Source organism: Ornithorhynchus anatinus, chromosome 1 (assembly GCF_004115215.2).
Source record: "Ornithorhynchus anatinus isolate Pmale09 chromosome 1, mOrnAna1.pri.v4, whole genome shotgun sequence".
Lineage (NCBI taxonomy): Eukaryota > Metazoa > Chordata > Mammalia > Monotremata > Ornithorhynchidae > Ornithorhynchus > Ornithorhynchus anatinus.
This window is the reverse complement of record NC_041728.1, coordinates 134,858,221-134,883,443: the sequence shown is the minus strand read 5'-3', so window position 1 is coordinate 134,883,443 and position 25,223 is coordinate 134,858,221. Positions and strand designations below refer to the sequence as shown.

The 25,223-nt window shown below is 48.7% G+C and overlaps 1 protein-coding gene across 2 annotated transcripts in view; it reads left to right on the top strand.

The window, feature by feature from the left end:
- DGKG (diacylglycerol kinase gamma) overlaps positions 1 to 25,223 on the top strand; it is a 340,544-nt gene that overhangs the window by 139,094 nt on the left and 176,227 nt on the right. For both annotated transcript variants that reach the window (XM_029061465.1, XM_029061482.2), the window contains 5 exons: positions 178 to 251; positions 3,932 to 4,006; positions 8,668 to 8,753; positions 13,296 to 13,385; positions 16,454 to 16,614. In XM_029061465.1, the coding sequence (XP_028917298.1) occupies positions 178 to 251; positions 3,932 to 4,006; positions 8,668 to 8,753; positions 13,296 to 13,385; positions 16,454 to 16,614 (486 nt within the window). The remainder of the gene's footprint in view (positions 1 to 177; positions 252 to 3,931; positions 4,007 to 8,667; positions 8,754 to 13,295; positions 13,386 to 16,453; positions 16,615 to 25,223) is intronic.

Below are 25,223 nucleotides of genomic sequence, written 5' to 3'. Positions count from 1 at the left end.
CCCTCTCATGTCTCCCTCTCTTCCTCCTCTTCCTCTCTCCCTCGTCTCCCTCTCCTCCTCTTCCTTGTCCTCCTTTTAATCCTTCTTCTCCAGTCACTGCCGCCCCTCCAGGCTCATGATTCACAGCCCTCTGCGGGCCCCAGCCACGCTCATTCCCTCTTCTCTTGTGTGTTTCAGATCACCCCCACCCCTGGCACCCATCCTCTGCTGGTGTTTGTGAACCCCAAAAGCGGAGGGAGACAAGGAGAAAGGTATGTTCTCTTTAAAAAAAAAAATTGTATTTGTCAAATGCTTACTTTGAGACAAGCACTGTTCTAAATGCTGGGGTCTATGTAAGTTAATCAGGTTGGACACTGTCCCTGTTCCAAATGGAGTTCGCGGTTTAAATGGGAGGAGAACAGGTAATTAATCCCCATTTTACAGTTGAGGCAACTGAAGCACAGAGCAGTTAAATGATTTGCCCAAGGTCACACAGCAAGGAAGTGGCAGAACCAGGATCAGAACCCAGGCCCTCTGATTCCCAGACCTGTACTCTTTCCACTGGGCCACGCTGCTGCCTCTAGACTATAAGTTCATTGTGGGCAGGGAATATGTCTGTTTTATTGTTATGTGTGCGCTCCCAAGAATTCAGTGCAGTGCTCTGCACATAGTAAGTGCTCAATACATACGATTGACTGACCGATGGACCGTGCTGCGTCTCATCTTTATCAAAGGCAAAAGTCCTGGCAACCGGGCAGTCTCAGCCTTGCTTCTTCCTGGCTTCAGTCGGCTTCTTGTGTCAGTGCCAAAACCCCGCCCCGTCTCCCGGTCGTTTTCCTTTCTCAGGAGCGTGGAGTCTTTGACTCCGAGGACTGGGAACCCTAGCGAGGAGTGGGCTTTCCCTCTCTTTTTCCTGTCTCTTCCTCCTATCCCTCTTTTCTTATCTCCCTCTCTTTCTCCTCTCCCTCTCTTCCTCCTCTCCCTCACCTGCTCCTCTCCCTCTTTTCTTCCTCTCCCTCTTTTCCTCCTCTCCCTCTCCTCTTCCTTTTTATCCTTCTTCTCCAGTCACTGCTGCCCCTCCAGGCTCATGATTCACAGCCCTCTGCAGACCCCTAGCAAGGAGAGGGAGTGGATGGGGGGTTTCCCAGCTGGGGCCATTAAACAGACCAGTTCTTGTCACGGACTGCCCCACCGGGATTGGCTCTGTAAACTAGACTGTAAGCTCAACCGTCAATCAGTCAGCTGTATTTAGTAAGCGCCTTTTGGGTGCTGAGCACTGTATTAAGCTCTCGGGAGAGTACAATTTGAAGCAGCGTGGCTCAGTGGAAAGAGCCCGGGCTTGGGAGCCGGAGGTCATGGGTTCGAATCCTGCCTCTGCCACCTGTCAGCTGTGTGACTGTGGGCAAGTCACTTCACTTCTCTGGGCCGCAGTGACCTCATCTGGAAAATGGGGATGAAGACTGTGAGCCTCGCGTGGGGCAGCCCGATGACCCTGTATCTATCCCCGCGCTTAGAACAGTGCTCGGCACATAGTAAGCGCTTAACAAATACCAACATTATTAACATTACTATTACAATTTAGCAGACACGTTCTGGATGGGAACATGCCTTCCAACTCTATTCCGTTGAACTCTCCCAAGTGCTTAGTGATAATTAAGGTATTTGTTAAGCGCTTACTTTGTGCCAGGCACTGTCCTAAGCACTGGGGTGGATACCAGCAAATCGGGTTGGACACAGTCCCTGTACCACATGGGGTTCACAGTCTCAATCCCCACTTTACAGATGAGGTAACTGAGACCCAGAGACGTGAAGCGACTTGCTCCAGGTCACACGGCAGACGAGTGGCAGAGGCCGGGGTTGGAACCCATGACCTTCTTCCTCCCAGGCCCGTGCTCTATCCACTGCACCACGCTGCTACGTTCACCCCTTCGTTTAATCATATTTATTGAGTGCTCACTGTGTGCAGAGCACTGTACTAAGCGCTTGGGAAAGTACAGCACAACAACAAACAGTGACATTCCCTGCCCACAACGAGCAGTACAAAACTCTGCACCCAGTAAACACTTAATACATACAACTGATCGGCCAGTGAGCATTGACGGGAAACATCGGTGCTGGCCGAGTAGCGAACCTGCCTAGCCACAGGGCTGAGCCAACTGGTGAAGTGTCCAGAGAAAGCAGTGTGGCCTAGTGGATAAAGCAAGGGCCTGGGAGTCAGAAGCTCTGGGTTCTAATCCCGGCTCTGCCACTTGTCAGCTTTGTGACTTTAGACAAGTCACTTAACTTCTCTGTGGCTCACTTGCCTCATCTGTAAAATGGGGATTAAGACAGCTAGCCCCAGGGGGGACAACCTGATTATCTTGTATCTACCCCAGCGCTTAGAACAGTGCTTGGCTCATCGTAAGCACTTCAATGCCATCATTATTATTATTTATTATTAATCCCAGCTGCACCATTTGTCAGCTGTGTGACCTTGGGTAAGTCACTTAATTCCTCCATGCCTCAGCTTCCTTATTTGTAAACTGAAGAATCAGTACTTGTTCTCCCTCTGCCTTAGACCTTGAGCCCCAGGTGGGACAGGGACTGTGTTCAACCTGGTTTTGGGGGGGGCTGTTTGTTAAGCGCTTACTGTGGGTCAAACACTATTCTAAGCGCTGGGATAGATGCAAGATCATCAGGTAGGACTACTTGGCCACACTGTAGACTCCAGACCCTTCGCCAGTTGGATTAGCCCTTTAGTTAGACAGGCTTCTTACTTAGTCCTCAATTACCTTGTATCTACTCCCAACGCTTAGAAGCAACATGGCCTAAGGGATAGAGCACAGTCCAGGGTGCCAGAAGGACCTGGGTTCTAATCCTGACTCTGCCACTCGTCTGCTGTGTGACGTTGGACAAATCATTTCACTTCTCCGAGTCTCAGTGACCTAAAATGGAGATTGAGACTGTGAGCCCCATGCAGGATAGTGACTGTGTCCAACCCCATTTGCTTGTATCCACCCCAGTGTTTAGTACAGTGCCTGGCACATAGTAACTGCATCCCAGCTCTGCCGCTTGTCAGCTGTGTGACTGTGGGCAAGTCACTGCACTTCTCTGGGCCTCAGTTACCTCATCTGGAAAATGGGGATGAAGACTGTGAGCCTCATGAGGGACAACCTAATGACCTTATATCTACCCCAGTGCTTAGAACAGTGCTCTGCACATAGTAAGCGCTTAACAAATGCCAACGTTAATATACGCTCAACGAATACCATAAAAAAATTTGATTATCAGGGATCAATTCACTGTCCCCTCCTCTGGCCCCCAACCACCTCTCCACCTCAGGCTCTGAACTCCTTGAGTGCCGTACTCCGGAGCACTTAGCTCAGGGCTCTGTAATCGATAAATACTATTGATTGATTGATCGATTGAACCTTGTCCGTTCAGTAGGTTTGTGGCTGAGAATGGCTGGAGCTGGAGGTTAAGGAATCTAATGATAATAATAGCAATTATAATAATGGTACTTGCTAAGCGCTTACGAGGTGCCAAGCACTGTTCTAAGCGCTAGGGTAGATACAAGTTAAGTTGGACACAGTCCCTGTCCCACATGGGGCTCCCAGTCTTAATCCCCATTTTACAGAAGAAGTAACTGAGGCCCAGGGAATACTAATAATAATGATGATGGTATTTGTTAAGCGTTTAGGGAAGTGAAGTGACTTGTCCAAGGTCATACAGAAGACAAGCGGCAGAGCCGGGACTAGAATCCAGGTCCTTCTGACTTCAAAGCCCGCGCTCTGACCACTAAGTCACGCTGCTTCTCTAATCTGCCGGAGGCATCCGCTGATCCGCCCTATCTCCAGTGGGAACAGACCCTCGTCCCTGTATCGTGGGCGGGATTGCTGTCCTGTTACCTCCTCGGTGACGTTTCCCTCCTCCCGTCTCCCTCTCCCCCTCTCCCTCTCTTTTTGTTCCGTAGAGTCCTTCGGAAATTCCACTACCTGCTCAACCCCAGACAAGTTTACAACCTGGACCGCGGGGGCCCTGCTCCAGGGTACGGAGATGCAAACTTCACCTTCTGCCGATTTCCGGCTCTGCCCCTCGAGAAGACATCCCTTTCCCCCTCTCCTGCCCTCCTCCGCTCCATGTCCTCCTTTCCCTTCCCTTCCACTCCCTGACTTTTTCCCCTTCTCAAGGATTATCCTCTTTCTCTGCATCCCTGTCCTTCTTGAATAGAGCCACTTGATCTTCCTTAAGATACTCGGGTGCTTAGTTTAGCTTTGGAAATAGGCATCGGTCTACTTGCTCAGGGGGAATAGCAATTTGGTGGGATTCAGCTGACCTGTTTCATTCCGCAGCCAGAGGGGATGGGCGGGTGCAATCTTGTATGGATTTACCGGGCCGTGTTAATTAATATCTCCAGAATGAACGATCGGGGGCACAGGAAGGAAGAGAAAGAAGTGATCGTCCCCCACCTCCCCGCAATCACTGGCTGTCACGACCTCTTGAACCCATTCAGCCCAACGTTCTAGCGGGTGTGGAGAAGTGCTGGGTTGATGCAGCCGAGGAAACCTGGCCCTATTTTCACTCTAGATAATGGTTGAATAATAATAATGATAATAATAATAATAATGGCATTCGTTAGCCTCACTGTGTGTCAAGCGCTGTTCTAAGCGCTGGGGTAGACATAGCATACGAAAAGCAGTATTGCCTAGTGGAGAGAGCATGGGCCTGAAATTCAGAGGGCGTGGGTTCTGATCCCAGCTCCACCACATGTCTGCTGTGTGTCCTTGGCCAAGTCACTTCACTTCTCTGGGACTCAATTACCTCATCTGTAAAATGGGGATTAAGACTGTGAGCCCCATGTGGGACAACTTGATTACCTTGCATCTACCCCATTGCTTAGAACGGTGCTCTGCACATAGTAAGCGCTTAACAAATGCTATTATTAGTATTATTAATATGTGGGACTTGGACTGTGTCCAACCTGATTACCTTGCATCTACCCCAGTGCTTAGAACAGTGCTTGGCAGATAGTAAGCGCTTAACAAATAACACAATTATTATTAATCAGGTTAGGCACAATCCCTGTCCCACATGGGGCTCACAGTCTTAGTAGGAGCAAGAACAGGGATTGAATCCCCATTTAATGGTGGAAAAGAGTGACGGGGCGTTCCCCTCATTCCATTACTACCTGGAAGCTTCTATGGCGCCTTAGGGGAGGGGCTTCAAGCTCTCACTGTGGCCAAAAGCCTGTGTTTCAGTTCTGGTGACAATCATTTATGAGACTGCCCTCTAGAGAAGCAGCGTGGCTCAGTGGAAAGAGCCTGGGCTTGGGAGTCAGAGGTCATGGGTTTGAATCCAGGCTCTGCCACTTGTCAGCTGTGTGACTGTGGGCAAATCACTTAATTTCTCGGTGCCTCAGTTACCTCATCTGTAAAATGGGGATTAACTGTGAGCCTCACGTGGGACGACCTGATTACCCCGTATCTCCCCCAGCGCTTAGAACAGTGCTCTGCACATAGTAAGTGCTTAACAAATACCAACATTATTATTATTAATACGGACTCTATAAATTGAGATTGAGCTGATGCACCATGGGAGGTACGTGAGAAGCGGTGTGGCCTAGTGGAAAGAGCATGGGCCTGGGAGTCGGAGGACCTGGGCTCTAATCCCAGCTCTGTCACTTCCCTGCTGTCACTTCTTGGGCAGGTCGTTCCACTTCTCCATGCCTCCATTCCCACCTATGTGAAATGGGGATTGAGAGCTAGAGCCCCGTGTGGGTCAGGGACTGTGTCCAACCTGATTATCTTGTATCTACCCCAGTGCTTAGTACAGTGCCTGGCACCTACTAAATACTTAACAAATACCATAATTAAAAAAAAAAGAAAGATGGGGGTGAGGAGTTTTATTTTGGGGGTCTGAATACCAGGGTCCACGTGAACGACTGTAAGCTAAACCATATGGTTGTTGTGGCCAGGGAATGTGTCTGTTATAATGTTCTGAAGCAGCTTAGTGGAAAGAGCATGGGCTTGGGAGTCAGAGGTCCTGGGTTCTAATCCCAGTTCCACTTCTTGTCAGCTGCGTGACCTTGGGCAAGTCGCCTAACATTTCTGTGCCTCAGTTACCTCATCTGTAAAATGGGGATTAAGATGGTGAGCCCCACCTGGGTCAACTTAATAATGGTGGTATTTGTTACGCGCTTACTATGTGCAAAGCACCGTTCTAAGCGCTGGGGGGATACAGGGTGATCAGAGTGTCCCACGTGGGGCTCACAGTTTTAATCCCCATTTTACAGATGAGGTATCTGAGGCCCAGAGAAGTGAAGTGACTTGCCCACAGTCACACAGTAACCTTGTATCTCCCCCAGCTCTTAGAACAGTGCTTGGTACATAGTAAGCGCTTAACAAATGCCACCATTATAATTATTATTATTGCTCAAGTGCTTCGTGCAGTGCTTTGCAAACAGTGAGCGCTCAATAAATACAATTGAATGAATGAATAAGTATGATTGAGTGAGAGAAAGCTGCACAACCAGACTGCCGTATCCTGGAAGATAATGGGGTCTGGCCCAGAATTCCAGCGTGTGGCTCTTTACTCTTCCTCTTGTGCTCACAGGAGCATTTACTGGGTGGAGCTAGGGTGAGCTCTTTGAGTCTGAAGACTGTAAACTCTAAACTTTAAGCTCGGCTCTAGATCGTAAGCTCACTGTGGGCAGGGGATGTGTCTGTTTATTGGTCTTTTTTACTCGCAGCATGTCGTGGTGGATAGAGCACGGGCCTGGGAGTCAGAAGGTCATGGGTTCTAACCCCAGCTCCACCACATGTCTGCTGTGTGGCCATGGGCAGGTCACTGCACTTCTCTGTGCCTCAGTTACCTCATCTGTCAAATGGGTATTGAGACTGCCAGTCCCAATTTGCTTGCATCCACCCCAGTGCTTAGTACAGCGGCTGATATGTGGTAAGCACTTAACAAATACCATTATTATTATTATTATTAATAATGTTGGTATTTGTTAAGCGCTTACTGTGTGCCGAGCACTGTTCTAAGCGTTGGGGTAGATACAGGGTAATCAGGTTGATCCACGTGAGGCTCACAGTTAATCCCCATTTTAGAGATGAGGGAACTGAGGCCCGGAGAAGTTAAGTGACTTGCCCACAGTCACACAGCTGACGAGTGGCAGAGCAGGGATTCGAACTCATGAACTCTGACTCCCAAGCCCGGGCTCTTTCCACTGAACCACGTTGCTTCTCTTGCTCTCCCAAGTGCTTAATACAGCGCTTTGCACACAGTATGCACTCAATAAATGCAACTGAATGAATGAATGAAGTGCGTGAACCCTCAAGATGCTCTCCCCCAGAACTGATGGACCTCATCTTGCACCTGAGAGAATATGAGCGCGAGGTAAAGAAAACTAGAAAGGATGGAGAGGGGTAGATGGAAGAAGAGGGGGATATGGAAGCTATGGTGGAAGGGAAGGAAAGGCAGAAATTTGAAATCAGCCGTGTTTGCTTTACCCCCGGCCTTAAGTGTTATCTTGGATGAGAGGGCAAATGGCTACTGCCGAAGCTGAAGTCATATTTGTTATGTGATGTGGATTGGGAATAGGCAGATGCAGAGCCTGCCCTCAAGAGGCTTCCATTCAGAAAAAGCAAGCCAGCACATGGTTAGAACATTCACTCTCTCGCTCTGGACGTGAGGGAGCCTTCCACAGAGCCCGGGGAAGGGCAGCGGCTTGAAATTGCCCAAGGCCTTAGGAAGCCAGAATCCAGTGAAAAGCCAGAAGATATTCGGTATGGTGCATAAAGGGGGTGAGGTGTTGGTCTGTTCCATTTTTAGGCCCAGATTGACCTTTCCCCATATTTGGCCTGCCAACTGTCAGTCAACTGTATTTATTAAGTGCTTACTGTGTGCAGAGCACTGTATTAAGAGCTTGGGAGAGTCAATACAATAATAAACTTGTACTCAAGGGTCATAGGCTCCATAAGGCCAGGGGGCTCAGCCGCCACTGCTGTGAGGAGGCTGGTGGTCTCCGGGAGTCTGGGGGGTCTGGTTCCTGGCCCCGGCAGGGGGTGAGTGAGTGGAAAGAACATACAGACTCATGCTCCTTGACAGCCCTGTCTGGAGCAGGAAGGAGAGGTGGAGGAGAGAGGGAGGGCAGCAGGCTTAGAAGTCAAGAGAAAGGGTGAGACTGTCCTGGGAATTACTTAGGCTCAGATTCGGATCCTGGGCTCTGCAGAGAATAGGGGTCCCGGAAGCTTCTCCATATGCTGGGAGAGCCAGTCCGAAGTAAGAATATATAACAATAGGGGTCTTTGTTAAGCGCTTCTTATGTGTCAATCAGCATTCTAAGAGCTGGGGTAGATACAAGGTAATCAGGTTGGTCACAGTCCCTGTCCCACATGAGACTCACAGTCTTCATCTCCATTTTACAGATGAGGTAACTGAGGCCCCGAGAAGTGAAGCGACTTACCCAAGGTCACACAACGTACAAAGTGGCAGAGCCGGGATTAGAACCCACATCCTTCTGACTCCCAGGCCCATGCTCTAGCCACTAAGCCACTCTGTGGGCTGGATTCTGGTCCTAGCCTCTTTCCAAGACTTTGCCCCATCTCCCAAGGAATAGCTTAAAGTCTGAGGAGAATCTGTCTTGACCTGGGTGGGATCTCTGAGCATCAGAAACAAACTTGACTTGGCTTTCCTTGTGCTTTCCAGATTAAACTTTTTCCGTGACGCACCAGACTTCCGTGTGCTGGCCTGCGGAGGGGATGGGACTGTTGGCTGGATCTTGGATTGCATTGGTAAATAAGGAACAGGGCGTGCGTGTGGAAGGGGGAAATGGGTCAGCGCAAATAGACACATATAAACACAGAGGACAGAAGCAAATAAACACTGTTACAGGAGGCTTCAGCTAAACTTGGAGGCATTGTAAATGCTCATTGTCCAGAGAGATAAGAAAGGAGAAGGATTTGGGGTATGTCAGTCAGTCAGTGGTATTTACCGAGTGCTTACGGTGTGCACAGCACTGTTCCAGGTACTTGGGAGAGTACAGTAGAACACCAAAATAAGTCACATTCCCTGCCCACAACAAGCTTAGAGTCTAGAAGGGGAGGCATAATAGGCATTGACATAAATGAATAATATTATTTACTCATCCGTCCACAAGTATTGTGGAGCTGGGGGTGGAGGGGGGCGATGAATAAAGGGAGCAAGTCAGGGCGATGCAGAAAAGAGTAAGAGAAGAGGAAAAGAGGGCTTAGTAAGGGAAGGCCTCTTGATGGAGATGTCCTTTGACGTGAGGGACGGTCATTGTCGGATATGAAGAAGGAAGGCATTGCAGGACGTGGGTGAGAGGTCGGCGCTTAGACGAGATGGAGGTTCAGTGAGAAGATGAGCGTTAGAGGAGCGAAGTGTGCAGGGTGGTTTGTAGTAAGAGAGTGGCGAGGTGAAGAAGGAGGGGGCAAGAGTGATTGAGCGCTTTAAAGGTTTGTGTGTGTTTGGGGGTGGGGGATGGAGGATGGTGGGGAAGAGGTACTGAAAAGGAAGAAGTGAGTTTTGACCGGGGTTTTGAAAAAAGGGTGGGACACGACCTGACCCGGAGAACCGGAGAGGGCACCGCAGTCAGGGGAAAGCTGCACCTAGAGACTGTCGTCCTGTTGCAGGGAATTTGGTGGCAAATAGTCTACCTAGCAGGAATAGGAGAATCAATCATGGGTATTTACTGAATGCTTCCTGTGTACAGAGCATTATACTACTACTACTATTACTACAAATAATAATAATAGCATTTGTTGAGCGCTTACTATGGGCCAAGCACTGTTCTAAGCACTGGGGAGGTGGATATAAAGTAATCAGGTTGTCCCACATGGGGCTCACAGTCTTAATCCCCATTTTACGGATGAGGGAACTGAGGCACAGAGAAGTTAAGTGACTTGCCCAAACTCTCACAGCTGACAAGCGGTGGAGCCGGAATTAGAACCCGTGAACTCTGACTCCCAAACCTGGGCTCTTTCCACTGAGCCATGCTGCACTTGGTAGGGTTGGTTGACATGATCCCTGCCCATAAGATGTTATGCAATTTAATGCTGGCCAATAAAGTGAGGGCAATTATAATAATAATAATTTGTTAAGAGCTTACCGTGTGCCAAAACACTGAGGTAGATACAAGCTAATCAAGTTGGACATGGTCCCCGTCCCATGTGGGGCTCTCAGTCTCAATCCCCATTTTCCAGATGAGGTAACTGAGGCTCAGAGAAGTGAAGAAACTTGTCCAAGGTCACACAGCAGAGATGAGGCAGAGCCGGGATTAGAAACCACATCCTTAGACTCCCAGGCCCGGGCTCTTGCCACACTGGACATGCAGCTTCCCTTAGAGTACGCTGCTTCCCTTAATGCCGTCCTTTCTGGCTTCTCCTGCCTGAGGGGAGACAACATCTTCCAACATCCTGATCCCTCGTGATCCTGAGAGGCCCTTACAGATCCTATGGAGGAGGAAAATGGGGAGCAATGGAGGAGGAAAATGGGGAGCTTTCAGCTTCTCCTCACCCCAATCCTTCCTGCTCCCATTTCACCCCCATCCTCTTGCTACTTGGCTGGCCTCCTTTCCCTCCATCTCATGGATCTGGTGGCTTAGTGACAAGAGCCTGGACTTGGGAGTCAGGGGACGGGGGTTTTAATCCCAGCTCTGCCACTTGTCTGCTGTGTGACCTTGGGCAAGACTCTTCACTTCTCTGGGCCTCAGTTACCTCATCTGTAAAATGGGGATTAAGGCTGTGAGCCCCAAGTGGGACAACCTGATGATTTTGTATCTACCCCAGCGCTTAGAACGGTGCTTGGCACATAGTAAGCGCATAACAGATATCATTATTATTATCATGAGGCTTTCTGCTCTATCTCTGCTCGATTATGGTCACGGAACCGTGGAACCAACGCATCTGTAGGGAAGCAGCCTGGTATAGTGGATAGAGCATGGGCCTAGGAGTCGGAAGGTCATGGGTTCTAATCCTGGCTCTGCCACTTGTCTGCTGTGTGGCCTTGGGCAAGTCACTTCACTTCTTTGGTGTTCTGTTACCTCACCTGTAAAATGGAGATTAAGACTGTGAGCCCTGTGGAGAACAGGGACTGTGACTAACCCAATTTGTTTGTATGCACCCCAGCGCTCAGTATAGTGTCCAGCACATAGTAAGCACTTAACAGATACCATAAATATTATTATCATTAGTTAAAAAGTACAAGTCTTTAACTTATATATTATAAATTACTTATTTAGGTTAACATCTGTCTCCCACTCTAGACCATAAATTTGTTAAGGGGAGGGAATGTATCCGCTAATCCCGTGGTACAGTACTCTCACATTTACTTAGTCCAGTGTTGCGCCTGAAGTAAACTCTCGATAAATACCACCGATTGATTAATCAGTGTTAATACAGTAACGGTTAAGAGCATTCTCTCTCACTGAAAGCAGTAAATTCTAGTGGAAATAGATCTGGCTTTGACTCACTGGGTGAGCTGGGGCGTCACTTAGGGCTTTCTGTGCCTCAATTTCCTCATCTAAAAATGGAACACTAAATGCCTGCCCCTTCCTATCTCACAAGCGCCACGAGGCCACGAGGATTTCCTGGGTAGCATAAAATGGCTGACTCCAGGGAGGAGGAAAGGCTGCAAGTAAATTGGTTTGTGGAGCAGTTTCATCCTCTCTGAACGGAGTGTGACAGCCCAGTGCACATTCAAACAGGAAGCCGAGGGGGTGGAAGGCAAGAGAGTGGAAAACGAGCATTGTAAAATGGTTCCTGAAAAACGGCAGGGACTTCGAGAAAGGGATAAGAGGAGGAGACCTGAGCAGAGGAGACCTGAAAATTTATCTCTTGAGGATCAGAAAAAAGGAGGCTGGTCTAAGTGACACGGGGGATCCAAATTTACAACCAAAGAGAGTGAAATAGCCCAGATAAAATGAAACAAAATGGAGGCAGGGCTTAGGGGGCAAGTGAAGGGAGCCGTTTCTCATTTGCTAGAGACCTAGAGAAAAAAGGAAAGCAGCATGCAAAGAGGAATGGTGGTTTTCTATCAGGCGGAAAGAAAATGGAAGCGAAGGGTTGGGGAAAGAAAAGGAAAATCCGTCTTTGGCTCTGTTGCTCAAGTAGGACTGGGGATGGCCTAGGAAAGAGAGTTCCCCTCAAGAAACTGGAGTTCGGGGGGGAATCGGGAAATTGGTAGAGAAGGGAGGGGTAGGGTGAGGAGGAGGGGGGAAGGTGAAAGATGAGCAGAAGCTCCCGTTAAGTTTAAAAATGAAAAATGGTACCAAAATCAGCTTGCAGCACCAAGCCAAGTCCCGCAAGCTCTGAGTTCTAACTGTCCCTCTGGTCAGATCAGTTCTCCTCTTCCTGAGCTGGTGCTCTATACCTCGAAAATGATCCAGAACTAACTTTTGGAGAGGTTGGGAGATTCAGAAAGCATAAAGTGATCCCTCATCACCCGGACAAAACGATTTCAAATAATCGTATTTATTGAGCCCTTACTGGGTGCAGAGCACTGTACTAAGTGCTTGGGAGAGTACAATAAAAAAAGAGATGAAAGTTACGTTCCCTTCCCAGAATGAGATTGCATTCTAGTGGGGGAGACAAGTGCCGAGGACTGTCCTCCCACACACTGGAGTCAATAATAATAATAATTTTTCCAAGTGCGAAGTACAGTACTCTGCGCACGATAAGCACTCAATAAATTCAATTGAATAATTGTGGTGTTACTGTGGCACCCTCACTCAAGCCCAGTTATATTATTTTGTTGCACTCTTCCAAGCACTCAGTACAGTGCTCTGCACACAGTAAGTGCTCAGGAACTATGATTGATCGACCGATGGCCTAGTGGATAGAGCACGGGCCTGGGGGTCAGAATGATCTGGGTTCTAAACCCAGCTCTGACAAGTGTCTGCCGTGTGACCTTGGGCAAATCGCATAACTTATCTGTGCCTCAGTTACCTCGTCTGTAAAATGGGGATTAAGACTGTGAGCCCCATGTGGGACAGGAACTGTGTCCAAACCGATTTGTCTTTACCCCGGAGCTTAGTATAGTGCAAATAGTGAGCACTGAACAAATACCACGATTATTAATTACTGGGGTGGAACCCGGGGGGGATGCGAAGATGAGATCCGGTCTCCACTTTATCAGGTTCATCAACCGGCTGAGCATCACTGTTACAGGGCACCGTCGACGCCTGATCTACTAGGCTTTCTTCTGTCGGCTCGGTCTGGCTGGCGGTTTTTCAGTTCTTGGGGTGTAAGGTGCTGTCTCCATTGAGTCAGCGGCACTGTGGTTATCGGCTTCCTTTTCCTCTGCTCGGATTACAGATAAGGCCAACTTGCTGAAACACCCGCCGGTGGCCATCCTGCCTTTGGGGACAGGGAATGACCTTGCAAGGTGTCTCCGCTGGGGAGGAGGTAAGACATAAAAGAAAAGCAGAGAAGCAGCATGGCATAGTGGATAGAGCACGGGCCTGGGCGTCAGAAGATCATGGGTTCTAATTCTGGCCCCGCCACTTGTCTGCTGTGTGACCGCGGGCAAGTCACTCTACCTCTCTGGGCCTCCGTTACCTCATCTGGAAAATGGGGATTGAGACTGAGCTCCACGTGGGACAGGGACTGTGTCCGTCCCGATTTGCTTATCTACCCCAGCGCTTAGTGCAGTGCCTGGCACATCATAAGTGCTTAACAAATACTGTAATTATTATTATTACTAATAATAATAATTATTATTATTATAAAATGGAGTTCTGGCAATCTGCCCCCAAGTCTGGACCAGTCGAACCTAGAGACAGATGCTTTGAGCCCACATGATTATTAAAAACAGTGATAATAATAATAATAATGATGGAATATGTCAGGGTAGAAAGGGACTTTAAGAGGTTATCTGTTCGATCCCCCTGCCTCTGGGCCAGCCTGTTTCCTGACCGATGGGTCTTAAAGCTCTCCAAAGAAGGGAAGTCCAGTGTCTCCCTCAGAAATATCCTCCAGAATTTGAAAATCCTCACATCCTCCAATCTGCCACTCAACACAGCCCTCTCCTCTAACACCAACCTATACTCTCTGAACCTTGATCTCTTCTCTCCCATCCCCTACCCCTTGCCCACATTCTCCCTCAGGCCTGAGACTCCTTCCTCCTTCCTATCTGACAGACCACCACTTTTCCCATCTTAAAAGAGCCTCCTAAAATCACATTTCCTCCAAGAGGCCTTCCGCGACTAAGCCCTTTATAACCCCTCTGCTTCCTCCCCTCTGCATGGGGGAAGCAGCGGGGCTCAGTGGAAGGAGCCTCGGCTTCGGAGTCAGAGGGTATGGGTTCGACTCCCGGCTCTGCCGCTTGTCAGCTGTGTGACTGTGGGCAAGTCACTTCACTTGTCTGTGCCTCAGTTACCTCATCTGTAAAATGGGGATTAACTGTGAGCCTCACATGGGACGACCTGATTACCCTCTATCTGCCCCAGTGCTTAGAACAGTGCTCTGCACATAGTAAGCGCTTAACAAATACCAACATTATTATTATTATTATTATCAACTATGCTATGCTTGGCTGAGTATACCTTAAGCACTTTGATATTCACCCCAGCCCTACAATACTTACGTAGTCATATACCCTACTCTTTCCCCCTCTGCATAATGTGTTTTAATGTCTGTCTCCCCTTCTACCAATCAGTGGTATTTACTGGGTGCTTATTATGTGCAACACACTGTACTAAGCTCTTGGGAGAGTACAGTACGGCAGAATTAGCAGACAAGTTCCCTTCCCTTAACAGGCTTCCAGTCTAGATCATAGGCTCTTTGCGGGCAGGGATCACGTCTACCAACTCGGTCGTATGGTACTTTTGTAAGTGTCCGGTACAATCTCTGTACACAGTAAGCGCTCAGTAAATACCACCGATTGATCTGGCACAGCCAGCTAAATACAGTGGTCTCTAAAGCTCTAGTGAGTTGGTTGTCTGCAAGGAATGCGTCTGTTTATTGTGACAGTGTACTCTCCTAAGCTCTCAGTACAGTTTCACACACGGTAAGCTCTCAATAAAAACGACTGAATGGCAAAGGGACTTTGAACATTAAGATGTCAAAGGTAATTCTGGTTTCCTTTCAAAGTGCCTGGGAGGTCTTGATCAAGAAGCAGCGTGGCTCAGTGGAAAGAGCCTGGGCTTGGGAGTCAGAGGTCATGGGTTCGAATCCCAGCTCTGCCACTTGTTAGCTGTGTGACTGTGGGCAAGTCACTTCACTTCTCGGTGCCTCAGTTCCCTCATCTGTAAAATGGGGATTAACTGTGAGCCTTACGTGGGACGACCTGATGACCCTGTATCTACCCTAGCGCTTAGAACAGTGCTCTGCACATAGTAAGCGCTTAACAAATACCAACATTATTATTATTAATCAAAGCCACAGGCCTAAGTCCCCCCTAGCTTGGAACTGAGGCCACTCTCTGACTGCTCACGTAGAAGTAATGGTCATTATAGAGCATCCACTGGGGATTGGGCACCATACTGAGTGTTTGGAAAAGTGCCATAGAAGCACAACATGCCCTCCCTGCCCACAGGAGGCTTCCACTCTAATGGAGTTTACACTCTGATGGATCAGAGAAGCGGTGTGGACTAGTGGATAGAGCAAGGGCCTGGGAGTCAGAAGGACCTGGCTTCTAATCCCCGATCCTCCACTTGTCTCCTGGGTGACCTCGGGCAAGTCACTTCACCTCTCTGCACCTGAGTTACCCCTCATATGTAAAACTGAGACTGTGAGCCCATGTGGGATAGGGACTATGTCCATCCTGATCAACTTATATCTACCCCAGCCACTTAGAACTGTACTTGACACATAGCATTATTATAATCATAATCATTATTATTATTGTTACGGATCAAGGAGGTCTTCCAGCAGGCATCCCTCCTGTGGAATTTTCCGGGAAAGAAGGAGCAGTGATTTCACCAAAAAAAGGGGATGGGTTGATGGAGCTGGCTACATCTTTGATTGGCCATCTTTCTTTGACTGGCCATCTTTGATCTCGGGGAGGCTGGAGTGGAAAATCATGTCTATTCAATGAATAAATGGTATTTAGTGAGTCCTTACTGTGTGCAGATCACTGGACTGAGCGCTTGGGAGAGGACAGTGTAACGGAGTGGGTAGAGACATTCCTTACCCACAACGAGCCTGTAGCCTTCATTTTTAATAGTCTTAACCGTGCCCTCAAGAAGTTTACAGTCTGTGGATTTACTTTGGAAACCCTTCCTCCACCCCACATATTTCTTTTAAGCCTCTCGCAGGTAGGCCGGTACTTCCTTTCATGCCTGACAAAGCGTCTCCCCTACTATGTCTCAAGCATTTAGTACAGTGCTCTGCAAGGAGTAAGCCCTCAATAAATGCCACCGATTGATTCATCGACTGATTATCTCTGGCTGTCGGGCTTCTCTGACCCGCAGCTCCCAGCCCAATTTTGGTGGTGTTCTAAAATCGACGTAATGTTCTCCTTCCTACTTAAGGCTACGAAGGTGGCAGTTTGCTGAAGATCCTGAAGGACATCGAGCACAGCCCTGAGGTGATGCTAGATCGATGGCGTATCGAAGTCATTCCCAATGACAAGGCGGAGAACGGAGACCCTGTTCCCTACAGCATCGTCAACAATTACTTCTCCATCGGCGTGGTGAGTTTCCTGGGACCCTGCCTCCCCTTCCTCTCGTTACTGTTGTAGTCTAGTGGCTAGAGCACGGGCCTGGGAGCCAGAAGGACGGGGGTTGTAATCTCGGTTATGCCATTTGTCTTCCTTTTCTTCAACTCTCTTCTGCATCACCCTGATCTGCTTGTTTTATTCATCCCCCTCTCCTGCCACTTCTGTGCATATCTGTAATTTATTCATTTATAGGAATTTCTTTCTTCCCCTCTAGACTATAAGCTTGTTGGGGGCCGGGAATGTGTCCGTTAGATTGTTATACTGTACTCTCCCGAGTGATTAGTACAGTGCTCGGCCCATAGGGAGCACTCAATAAATACCATTGATTCAGTATATGTCAAGCACTGTTCTAAACTATAGGTAGATGTAAATTAATCCAGTTGAACATAGTCCCTGTCCTACATGGGGCTCATAGTCTTAAGTAGAAGGGAGACCAGTTGTTGAATCCCCATTTTACCAATGAGAAAACTGAAGCACAGAGAAGTTAAGTGACTTTCCCAAGGTCACACGGCAGCCAAGTGTCAGAGCCGAGTGTGGAAAGGAGAAAGCTAGAACTCGGAGGGCGAAGAATATGGCTGTCAAGAAATTCCAGCCATGAGGACAGCAGGAGGGGAGCCGATTGGAGATTAAACCCAAAAGGGACTTCCGCCATGAGTGGCCCTCCTCGGCAGAAGGTAGTTGGAAACCTCTCAGTTACAGTGACCCCTCTCAGGACAGCACCCGGATAGTTTCCAGGACTCTACCAGTCTCGGCCGTGGGAAGGAGAGTCAAGCAGAGGCCTAGCCATTCCATTCCTAATTTTGACAGCGGCTAGCGAGTGGAAGGCCATCTGCTACAAGTCAAAACTCCCCTGTGCTGTGCAGCAGTGGCGTGGGAGGGAGTTGAGGGTGGACACTCAAGTTTACTGTGTGGAAGGAGGCGATGGTCAACCGCTTCCGTAGTTTTACCAAGAAAACTCTATGGGTCCACCACCAGAACGATGGCAGATGGAGGTGGAGCGTTCTGGGAGAGATGTGTCTGTGGAGTCGCTATGGGTCAGAGACGACTCCGTGGCATAAGACAAGATAAGACAAAGTTCCCTTGCCCTGGGAGATGCAGATTCCATCTAAGTGGAGTGTCGATCTTTGGATGGCATTCACTGATTGTGTATTGTGTGTAGAACACTGTACTAAGCGCTTGGGAGAGTACAGTACAACAGAGTTGGTAGGTACATTCTCTACCCACAGTGAGCTTACAGTCTACAGGGGGAGACAGTAAAATGAATTATGGATATGGACCTAAGTGCTGTGGGGTGGAGAGCAGCATGAAGAGCAAGCGGTTAAAAGGTACAGATCTAAATACGTGGCAACACAGAAAGTGAGGAATAGGGGAAAAGAGGCCTTAACCGGGAAATGCCTCTCGGAGGAGACATGATTTTATTAATAATAATAATAATAATGGTATTTGTTAAGCGCTTCTAAGTGTTGGTGTAGATACACGGTAATAAGGTTGTCCCACATGGGGCTCATAGTCTTAATCCCCATTATACAGATGAGGTAACTGAGGCACAGAGAAGTTAAGGGACTTGCTCAAAGTCAGAGCAGACAAGGGGCGAAGCCGGGATTTGAACCCACACCCTCTGACTCCTAAGCCCCTGCTCTTTCCACTACGCCACACCGCTTCTGGGTGCTAATCCAAGTTCACAAGCGATGCAGAAGGGAAACGGAGTCAGGGAAACGAGGGCTTCGTCAGAGGCGGCCGCTGGGAGCTACGAGAAGGCCCCTGGGAGATGTGACTTTAATAAGGCATCGAAGGAGGGGAGGGTGGTGGTCTGTCGGATATGAAGAGGGAGAGAGTTCCACGTGCTTTCGATTTCGCCGGTGTGGGTCATTCTTCCAGGAAGGAGGAAGTTTTCGGGAATGGTATCTCTCTCAAACGCAGTGCGAGTTCTTCGGTCCAAGGGAGCCAACCCAGCCAAGCTAAACCGGTTATTTAGGGCGAGCGAGACGGGGTTCTCCGAGGGCTGAGACTGGGCCAGAGCGAATGAAATAGACTATTTGCTCCACTGCATCTAACGGCCCCCCTCTGTCCAAAGAGATTGTGGCTGCTGACTCGGTTTACTAACGGCCCTCCGGAGGGCACTAACCAGTCGGTCAGTATCGTGCCCCGCTGTTTTTTCAAGAGAGCATGGCACCACCACACTTCCTGTTTTCTACGCAGGTCTGTGCCCTCCTAGGTCCGTAATTCATTTCCTGGCCCCCCCGAAATGACTCGTTGGGCTCTCCTGGAGCAGCAGAGGGAGTCATTCATCAATATTCGTGAGTTCTCCATTTGCCCTGGTGAGAAATTACCGAGGAGTACCACCAAAGGTGTTAAACCGATCCAGATTGGTGGGGGTAGTGGAGGCGAGGGAGGAGGAGTAATTGGGTTAACACCACCAGCCTTATTTTCCTGGAATAGAGCAGGCCCGAGAGATTTCTTTTAATGCTTTAAGCCTTGAGAATCATCTGTAATATATCACCGCTCCGCGAAACAATGGCTAAGTCCCCGAAGGTGCTATCCCCGGAGGGTTCGGGGTAGCTGACTAAATCTGTTCTGAAGCCGCCAACCCGAACTTTTATACGCAGTTGTGTATAAAAGTTTATGTGTGGTGGATTCCCGTGGCCCGGGGAATACAAATCCTCTTTCAAGTTGAGCCACTGGCGAACCAGCCAAGAGCCAGAGGCTGGGTTTTTCTCGGCCAATGAAGTGGAGTTTCTCTGCCGCAGGTTTCTGCCCGTGCTTGATCTGTCCGAACCATAGACGGTGCTAGACGCGAGCCCAATCCAAGATTAATGTCTGTAGGTCTGGGCCAGTGAAGTTGGGGCTGGGGAAGTATCTGCCAGTCTCTCACCCAATCGGTAATCTTTCTGATCAACGAGCGACGGAGTGCAGAGAGACCAGAGAGCAAATAATAATAATAATGCTGATATTTATTAGGCGCTTACTACGTGCAGAGCACTGTTCTAAGCGCTGGGGTAGATACAGGGTAATCAGGTTGTCCCACGTGAGGCTCACAGTCTTCATCCCCATTTTACAGATGAGGGAACTGAGGCACAGAGAAGTTAAGTGACTTGCCCAAGGTCACACAGCTGCCAAGTGGCCGAGCCGGGATTCGAACCCATGACCTCTGACTCCCAAGCCCGTGCTCTTTCCACTGAGTGAAATGCCCAGATTGTTCCCAGACCATATTTTAGTTATTTTAGTTTACTTGTACTAAATACCCAGAGCTTTCTTACTCTTTCTTCTACCCAGAGCTTTTACCCGAATCATTGACTAGGAGGATCATTTTTCCACAAAAACGTTCAGTTCATGTCTTCCAATTCCTCAAGACCCTCCAGGGGTTGTCCGTCCATATCCGCATTAAACAAAAACTCCTTACCATCAGCTTTAAAGCACTCAACCACCTTGCCCCCTCCTATCTTACCTCACTGCTTTTCTCCTTCAAACCAGCCCTCAAACTTCTCTCCTCTAATGCCAACCTACTCACTGTACTCAATCTCATCCATCACACCGCCGACCTCTCAACCTCTGGCCTCGAACTCCCTCCCTCTTCATATCCGACAGTCACTCTCTCCACCCTCAAAGTTTTATTGAAAGCTCATCTTCAGGAGGCCTTCCCTGACTAAGCCCTCATTCCCTCCTCTCCCACTACCTTTTGCGTCACCCTTGTACTTGGGTTTCCACCCCTTAGTCACCCCTACCTCAGCCCCACAGCCCTTATGTACATATTTCTAATTCGTTTATATTAATGTCTAGCTCCCCTTCTAGACTGTAAGCTCGTTGTGGTCAGGGAATGTGTCTACCGACTCTGTTATATTGTATTCCCCTGAAGGCTTGGTACAATGGCCTGCACGCAATAAGTGCTCAATAAATAGGATTGATTGACTGAGGAAAAATGGGCAAAGTGAGTTTTGGTGCTTTTCCATTCTGTATTTCTTCCATCTTTTGGAAGATGGAATTAGCGGTGCCATTTCCAAAAGGCGAGTAGGAGAGGTGGGAGAAGGGTGAAAGAGGAGGGGAAGCAAACTGGAAAATCAGTCTGTGACTAGTGAAGAAATGACTGCTGTCTGCTTAGAAGGAATTGATTAATTTAAGGAAGCCCTAAACAATTGGGCCTTTCCCTAGAAAGTCACTCGTGATCCAATTCGTAAGATCGGCATATTTTCTACTCACCTCCAGGACAAATGTGTATTTGGCCAAGTGGCCAGAATGTTTAGTTGGCTAAATATCAAACTTCCCAGATGGTGCACAAGGAACAGCGTGGCCTTATGGAAAGAACACAGGCCTGGGAGACAGAAGACCTGGGTTCTAATTCCGGCTCTGCCAGTTGCCTGCTGTGTGACTTTGGGCAAGTAACTTAACTTCTCTGTGTCTCAGCCTCCTCATCTGTAAAGTGGTAATTCAATTCAGTATCTGATCTCCCTTCTGCTTCTATTGTGAGCCCCTCTCTGTGCCTCAGTGACCTTATCTGTAAAATGGGGAATTAAACGAGAGCCCCATGTAGGACAGGGGCTGCGTCCAAGCTGATTAACTTGTTTCTACTCCAGCGTGTAGAGTTCGAGACATGGTAAAGTCTTAACAGATTCCCTTAAAAAAAGCCAGTCCTCAACTTTTTGTGTGTGTGTGTCCATTTATTGCTATACTGTACTCTCCCAAGCGCTTAGTACAGTGCTCTGTGCCTAGTAAGCACTCAATGAATATGATTGAATGAGTGAATGAATGAATTCCACTGCCCACTTCAAGTCAGAGGCGGCCTCAACAAGGCATGGAAGGGTTCCAGTACTTTTCAATGGTATTTGTTAAGCGCTCAAGTACTAAGTACTGGGGTAGATACAAAACCATCAGATTGGACGCATTCCCTGTCCCATATGGGGCTCACACGCTTAATCCCCATTTTACATAGAAGGTAACTGAGCCACAGAGAAGTCAAGTGACTTGCCCAAGGTCACACAGGAGGCAAGCGGCAGAGCTGGGATGGGAACTCAAGGTGCTTCTGACCCCCAGGATCTGTCCCCTGGGCCACACTGCCTCTCCCGTACTTGCAGATGAGGTGGGACTAGCTGCGTTTTACGCATTTTTCCGAAGCGTACGAGTGCGTGCCAAAATGTGTGGCTTATTGCACCATTTGTAAAGCTCAAATAGGCATAATCGGCTGGAAGAATGGCCCGTAATTGGCCTCGTGGATTGGACCCTAATGGAGGATGACTGTGAAATTAAGCGGCGGGTCTGTTCCCATACGTGGGAGGTCAGACCGGGCAAAGAAGCCGGGATGGGCTTTAAGATGAGCCTCATGTTTCAGGCGGTCAGGGTCTCCTGGCTGGACGCTAGCTACGGCAGGAAAATAAACAACTCGGGCGGTCAGATGGCCGCTTCCTATGAACGCCGCCCCCACCTCCTCCTCCTCTTCTTCCCCGTCCTCCTTCCCTCCCCCCTCCCGGCTTTATTTTTGGGTTTGTAGAAATGCCAGGGCAGCGGGGATATCACTGACAGGAAGTTTTGGATTGCAGAACAGTTCCTGGACTCTGTGTAACTCTGGACTCCCCAAAGGATTTGCCTACTGATCTTGTCACTGAGCCTTAAGGTGACAATTGGGCAGCTAATCCCTTGATGTGGGGAAGTGTATTTCCAAGGTAGCAGGACCCGGGCACTGGAGATTCACCTCGGCCCCCTCCACCGACCCCCATCCCGCCCCCTCCCCACCCACTCCGTAAAAACTCGGAAGCTATTTTTATCCCAATCCCCGGATCCCGGCTTCACCATTGATCCTCCGCCTACCTCAACCAGGGCCTTCTCGGCTTTTCCAGAGGGCATTTCCTTGTTTGATCTCTCCAGCTCCATTGCTTAGAGAAGGAGTGTGGTCTAGTGGATAGAGCACAGGCTTGGGAGTCAGAAGAACCTGGGTTCTAATTCCGGCTCTGCCACTCGTCTGCTGTGTGACCCTGGACAAGTCACTTCTCTTTTCTGTGCCTCAGTTCCCTCGTCGGTAAAATGGGGATTAAGACTGTCAGTCCTGTGTGGGACAGAGACTGTGTCCAACCTGATTAGCTGGTATCTACCCCAGAGCTTAGAATAGTGCCTGGCACATAGTAAGCGCTTAACAAATTCCACAATTATTATCATTATTGTTATTGTTCAACTGCCAGCTGGACCGGGGGAGGGGTCTTTGAGGTGGTATGAGGGGATCCCCCCTCTTTCCTCTTGGTACCAATCTGAAGAGCCATTCTCTGGACTGGAAATAATAATAATAATAATAATAGTGGTATTCGTTAAGCGCTTACTATGTGCCAGGCACTGTACTGAGTACCTGATAATTAGTTCGGACACAGTTCCTGTCCCACATGGGGCTCATGATCTAAAGGGGAGGAAGGACGGGACTTTAATACCCATTTACAGATGAGGAAACTGAGGTAGGTGGTGACTTTCCCAAGAAAATCAGTATGGCCTAGTGAAAAGAGCAGGAACCGGGGAGTCAGAGGGTAGGGTTCTAAATCCAGCTCTGCCACTTGTCAGCTGTGTGACTTTGAGCAAGTCACTTAACTTCATCTGTAAAATGGGGATTCAATACACATTTTCCCTCCTTCATAGGCTGTGAGCTTCATATGGGGCAGGGACCTGGTTTGGTCTGATTGCTCCCTCTTGATCGAAAGAATGAACTTCCTCCCCTGCAGACCACTGCTCTCCCCATCTTCAAAGCCCCTTAAAAATCTCATCTCTTTCAGGAAGCCTTCTCCGATTGACCTCTCATCTCCCCAGTTGCCATTTATGAACAAATCTTTATACTCTTTTTGCTGCAGCGTGGCTTAGTGGAAGGAGCCTGGGCTTGGGAGTCAGAGGTCATGGGTTCAAATTCCGGCTCTGCCACTTGGCAGCTGTGTGACTGTGGGCAAGTCACTTCACTTCTCTGTGCCTCAGTTACCTCATCTGTAAAATGGGGATTAACTGTGAGCCTCACGTGGGACAACCTGATTACCCTGTATCTACCCCAGCACTTAGAACAGTGCTCTGCACATAGTAAGCGCTTAACAAATACCAACATTATTTTTTCCCCCAATTGTAATTTATTTTAGTGTCTGCCTCCCTCCCCAGATTGTAAACTCCTTGAGCTCAGGGATCAGGTCTACTAACTCTAATGTACTCTCCTTAGCCCCATGGTGGGCAGGGAATGTGTCTAAATAAATAAATGGTGGTATTTGTTAAGCACTTACTATGTGCCGAGCACTGTTCTAAGTGCTGGGATCGACACAGGGGAATCAGGTTGTCCCACGTGGGGCTCACAGTCTTAATCCCCATTGTACAGATGAGGTAACTGAGGCAGAGAGAAGTTAAGTGACTTACCCAAAGTCACACAGCTGGCAAGTGGCGGAGCCGGGATTCGAACCCATGAACTCTGACTCCCAAGCCCACGCTCTTTCCACTGTACCACGCTGCTTCTCATACCAACTCTGATGTATTGTACTCTGCCAAGCGATAATTACAGTGCTCTGTAAACAGTAAGTGCTCAGTAAATATCATTGATCGATTGACTGAATTGTTTCCAGCACTTAATACAGCGTTTGGCACCTAAGAAGTGCTTAAGAAGTACCCCGGTTATTATCACGTTATAGGTACACAGCAGACGAGCGGTGGAACTGGTTTAGAAACCAAGAGGCCTTCCCAGACTGAGCTCCCCTTCTCCCTCTACTCCCTCTACCAGCCCCCTTCACCTCTCCGCAGCTAAACCCTCTTTTCCCCCTTTCCCTCTGCTCCTCCCCCTCTCCCTTCCCATCCCCTCAGCACTGTACTCGTCCGCTCGACTATATATATTTCCATTACCCTATTTATTTTGTTAATGAAATGTACATCGCCTCGATTCTATTTAGTCGCCATCGGTTTTTACGAGATGTTCTTCCCCTTCACTCTATTTATCGCCATTGTTCTCGTCTGTCCGTCTCCCCCGATCAGACCGTAAGCCCGTCAGACGGCAGCGACCGTCTCTATCTGTTGCCGACCTGTTCATTCCAAGCGCTTAGTACAGTGCTCTGCACATAGTAAGCGCTCAATAAATACTATTGAATGAATGAACCCTGTTCCCCTGACTCCCGCGTCTGTGTTCTTTTCACTAGGCCAGGCCCCCTCTCAAGGAAGGAGAAATCGCCCGATGAAAAATAATCTACTTAGCTTTCTCTTTTCCTATTTTAAGCAGCATGGCATAGTGGATAGAATAATGATAATAATGATAATAATGTTGGTATTTGTTAAGCGCTTACTATGTGCAGAGCACTGTTCTGAGCGCTGGGGTAGATAGATACAGGGTGATAAGGTTGTCCCTCGTGGGGCTCACAGTCTTCATCCCCATTTTACAGATGAGGTAACTGAGGCACAGAGAAGTTAAGTGACTTGCCCACAGTCACACAACTGACAAGTGGAGCATCTGGGATTCGAACCCATGACCTCTGACTCCCAAGCCCATGCTCTTTCCACTGAGCCACGCTGCTGAACACTGGCCTGGGAGTCAGAAGGTCATGAGTTCTAATCCTAGCTCTGCCACTTGCCTGCTGTGGGACCTTTGGCAAGTCATTCAC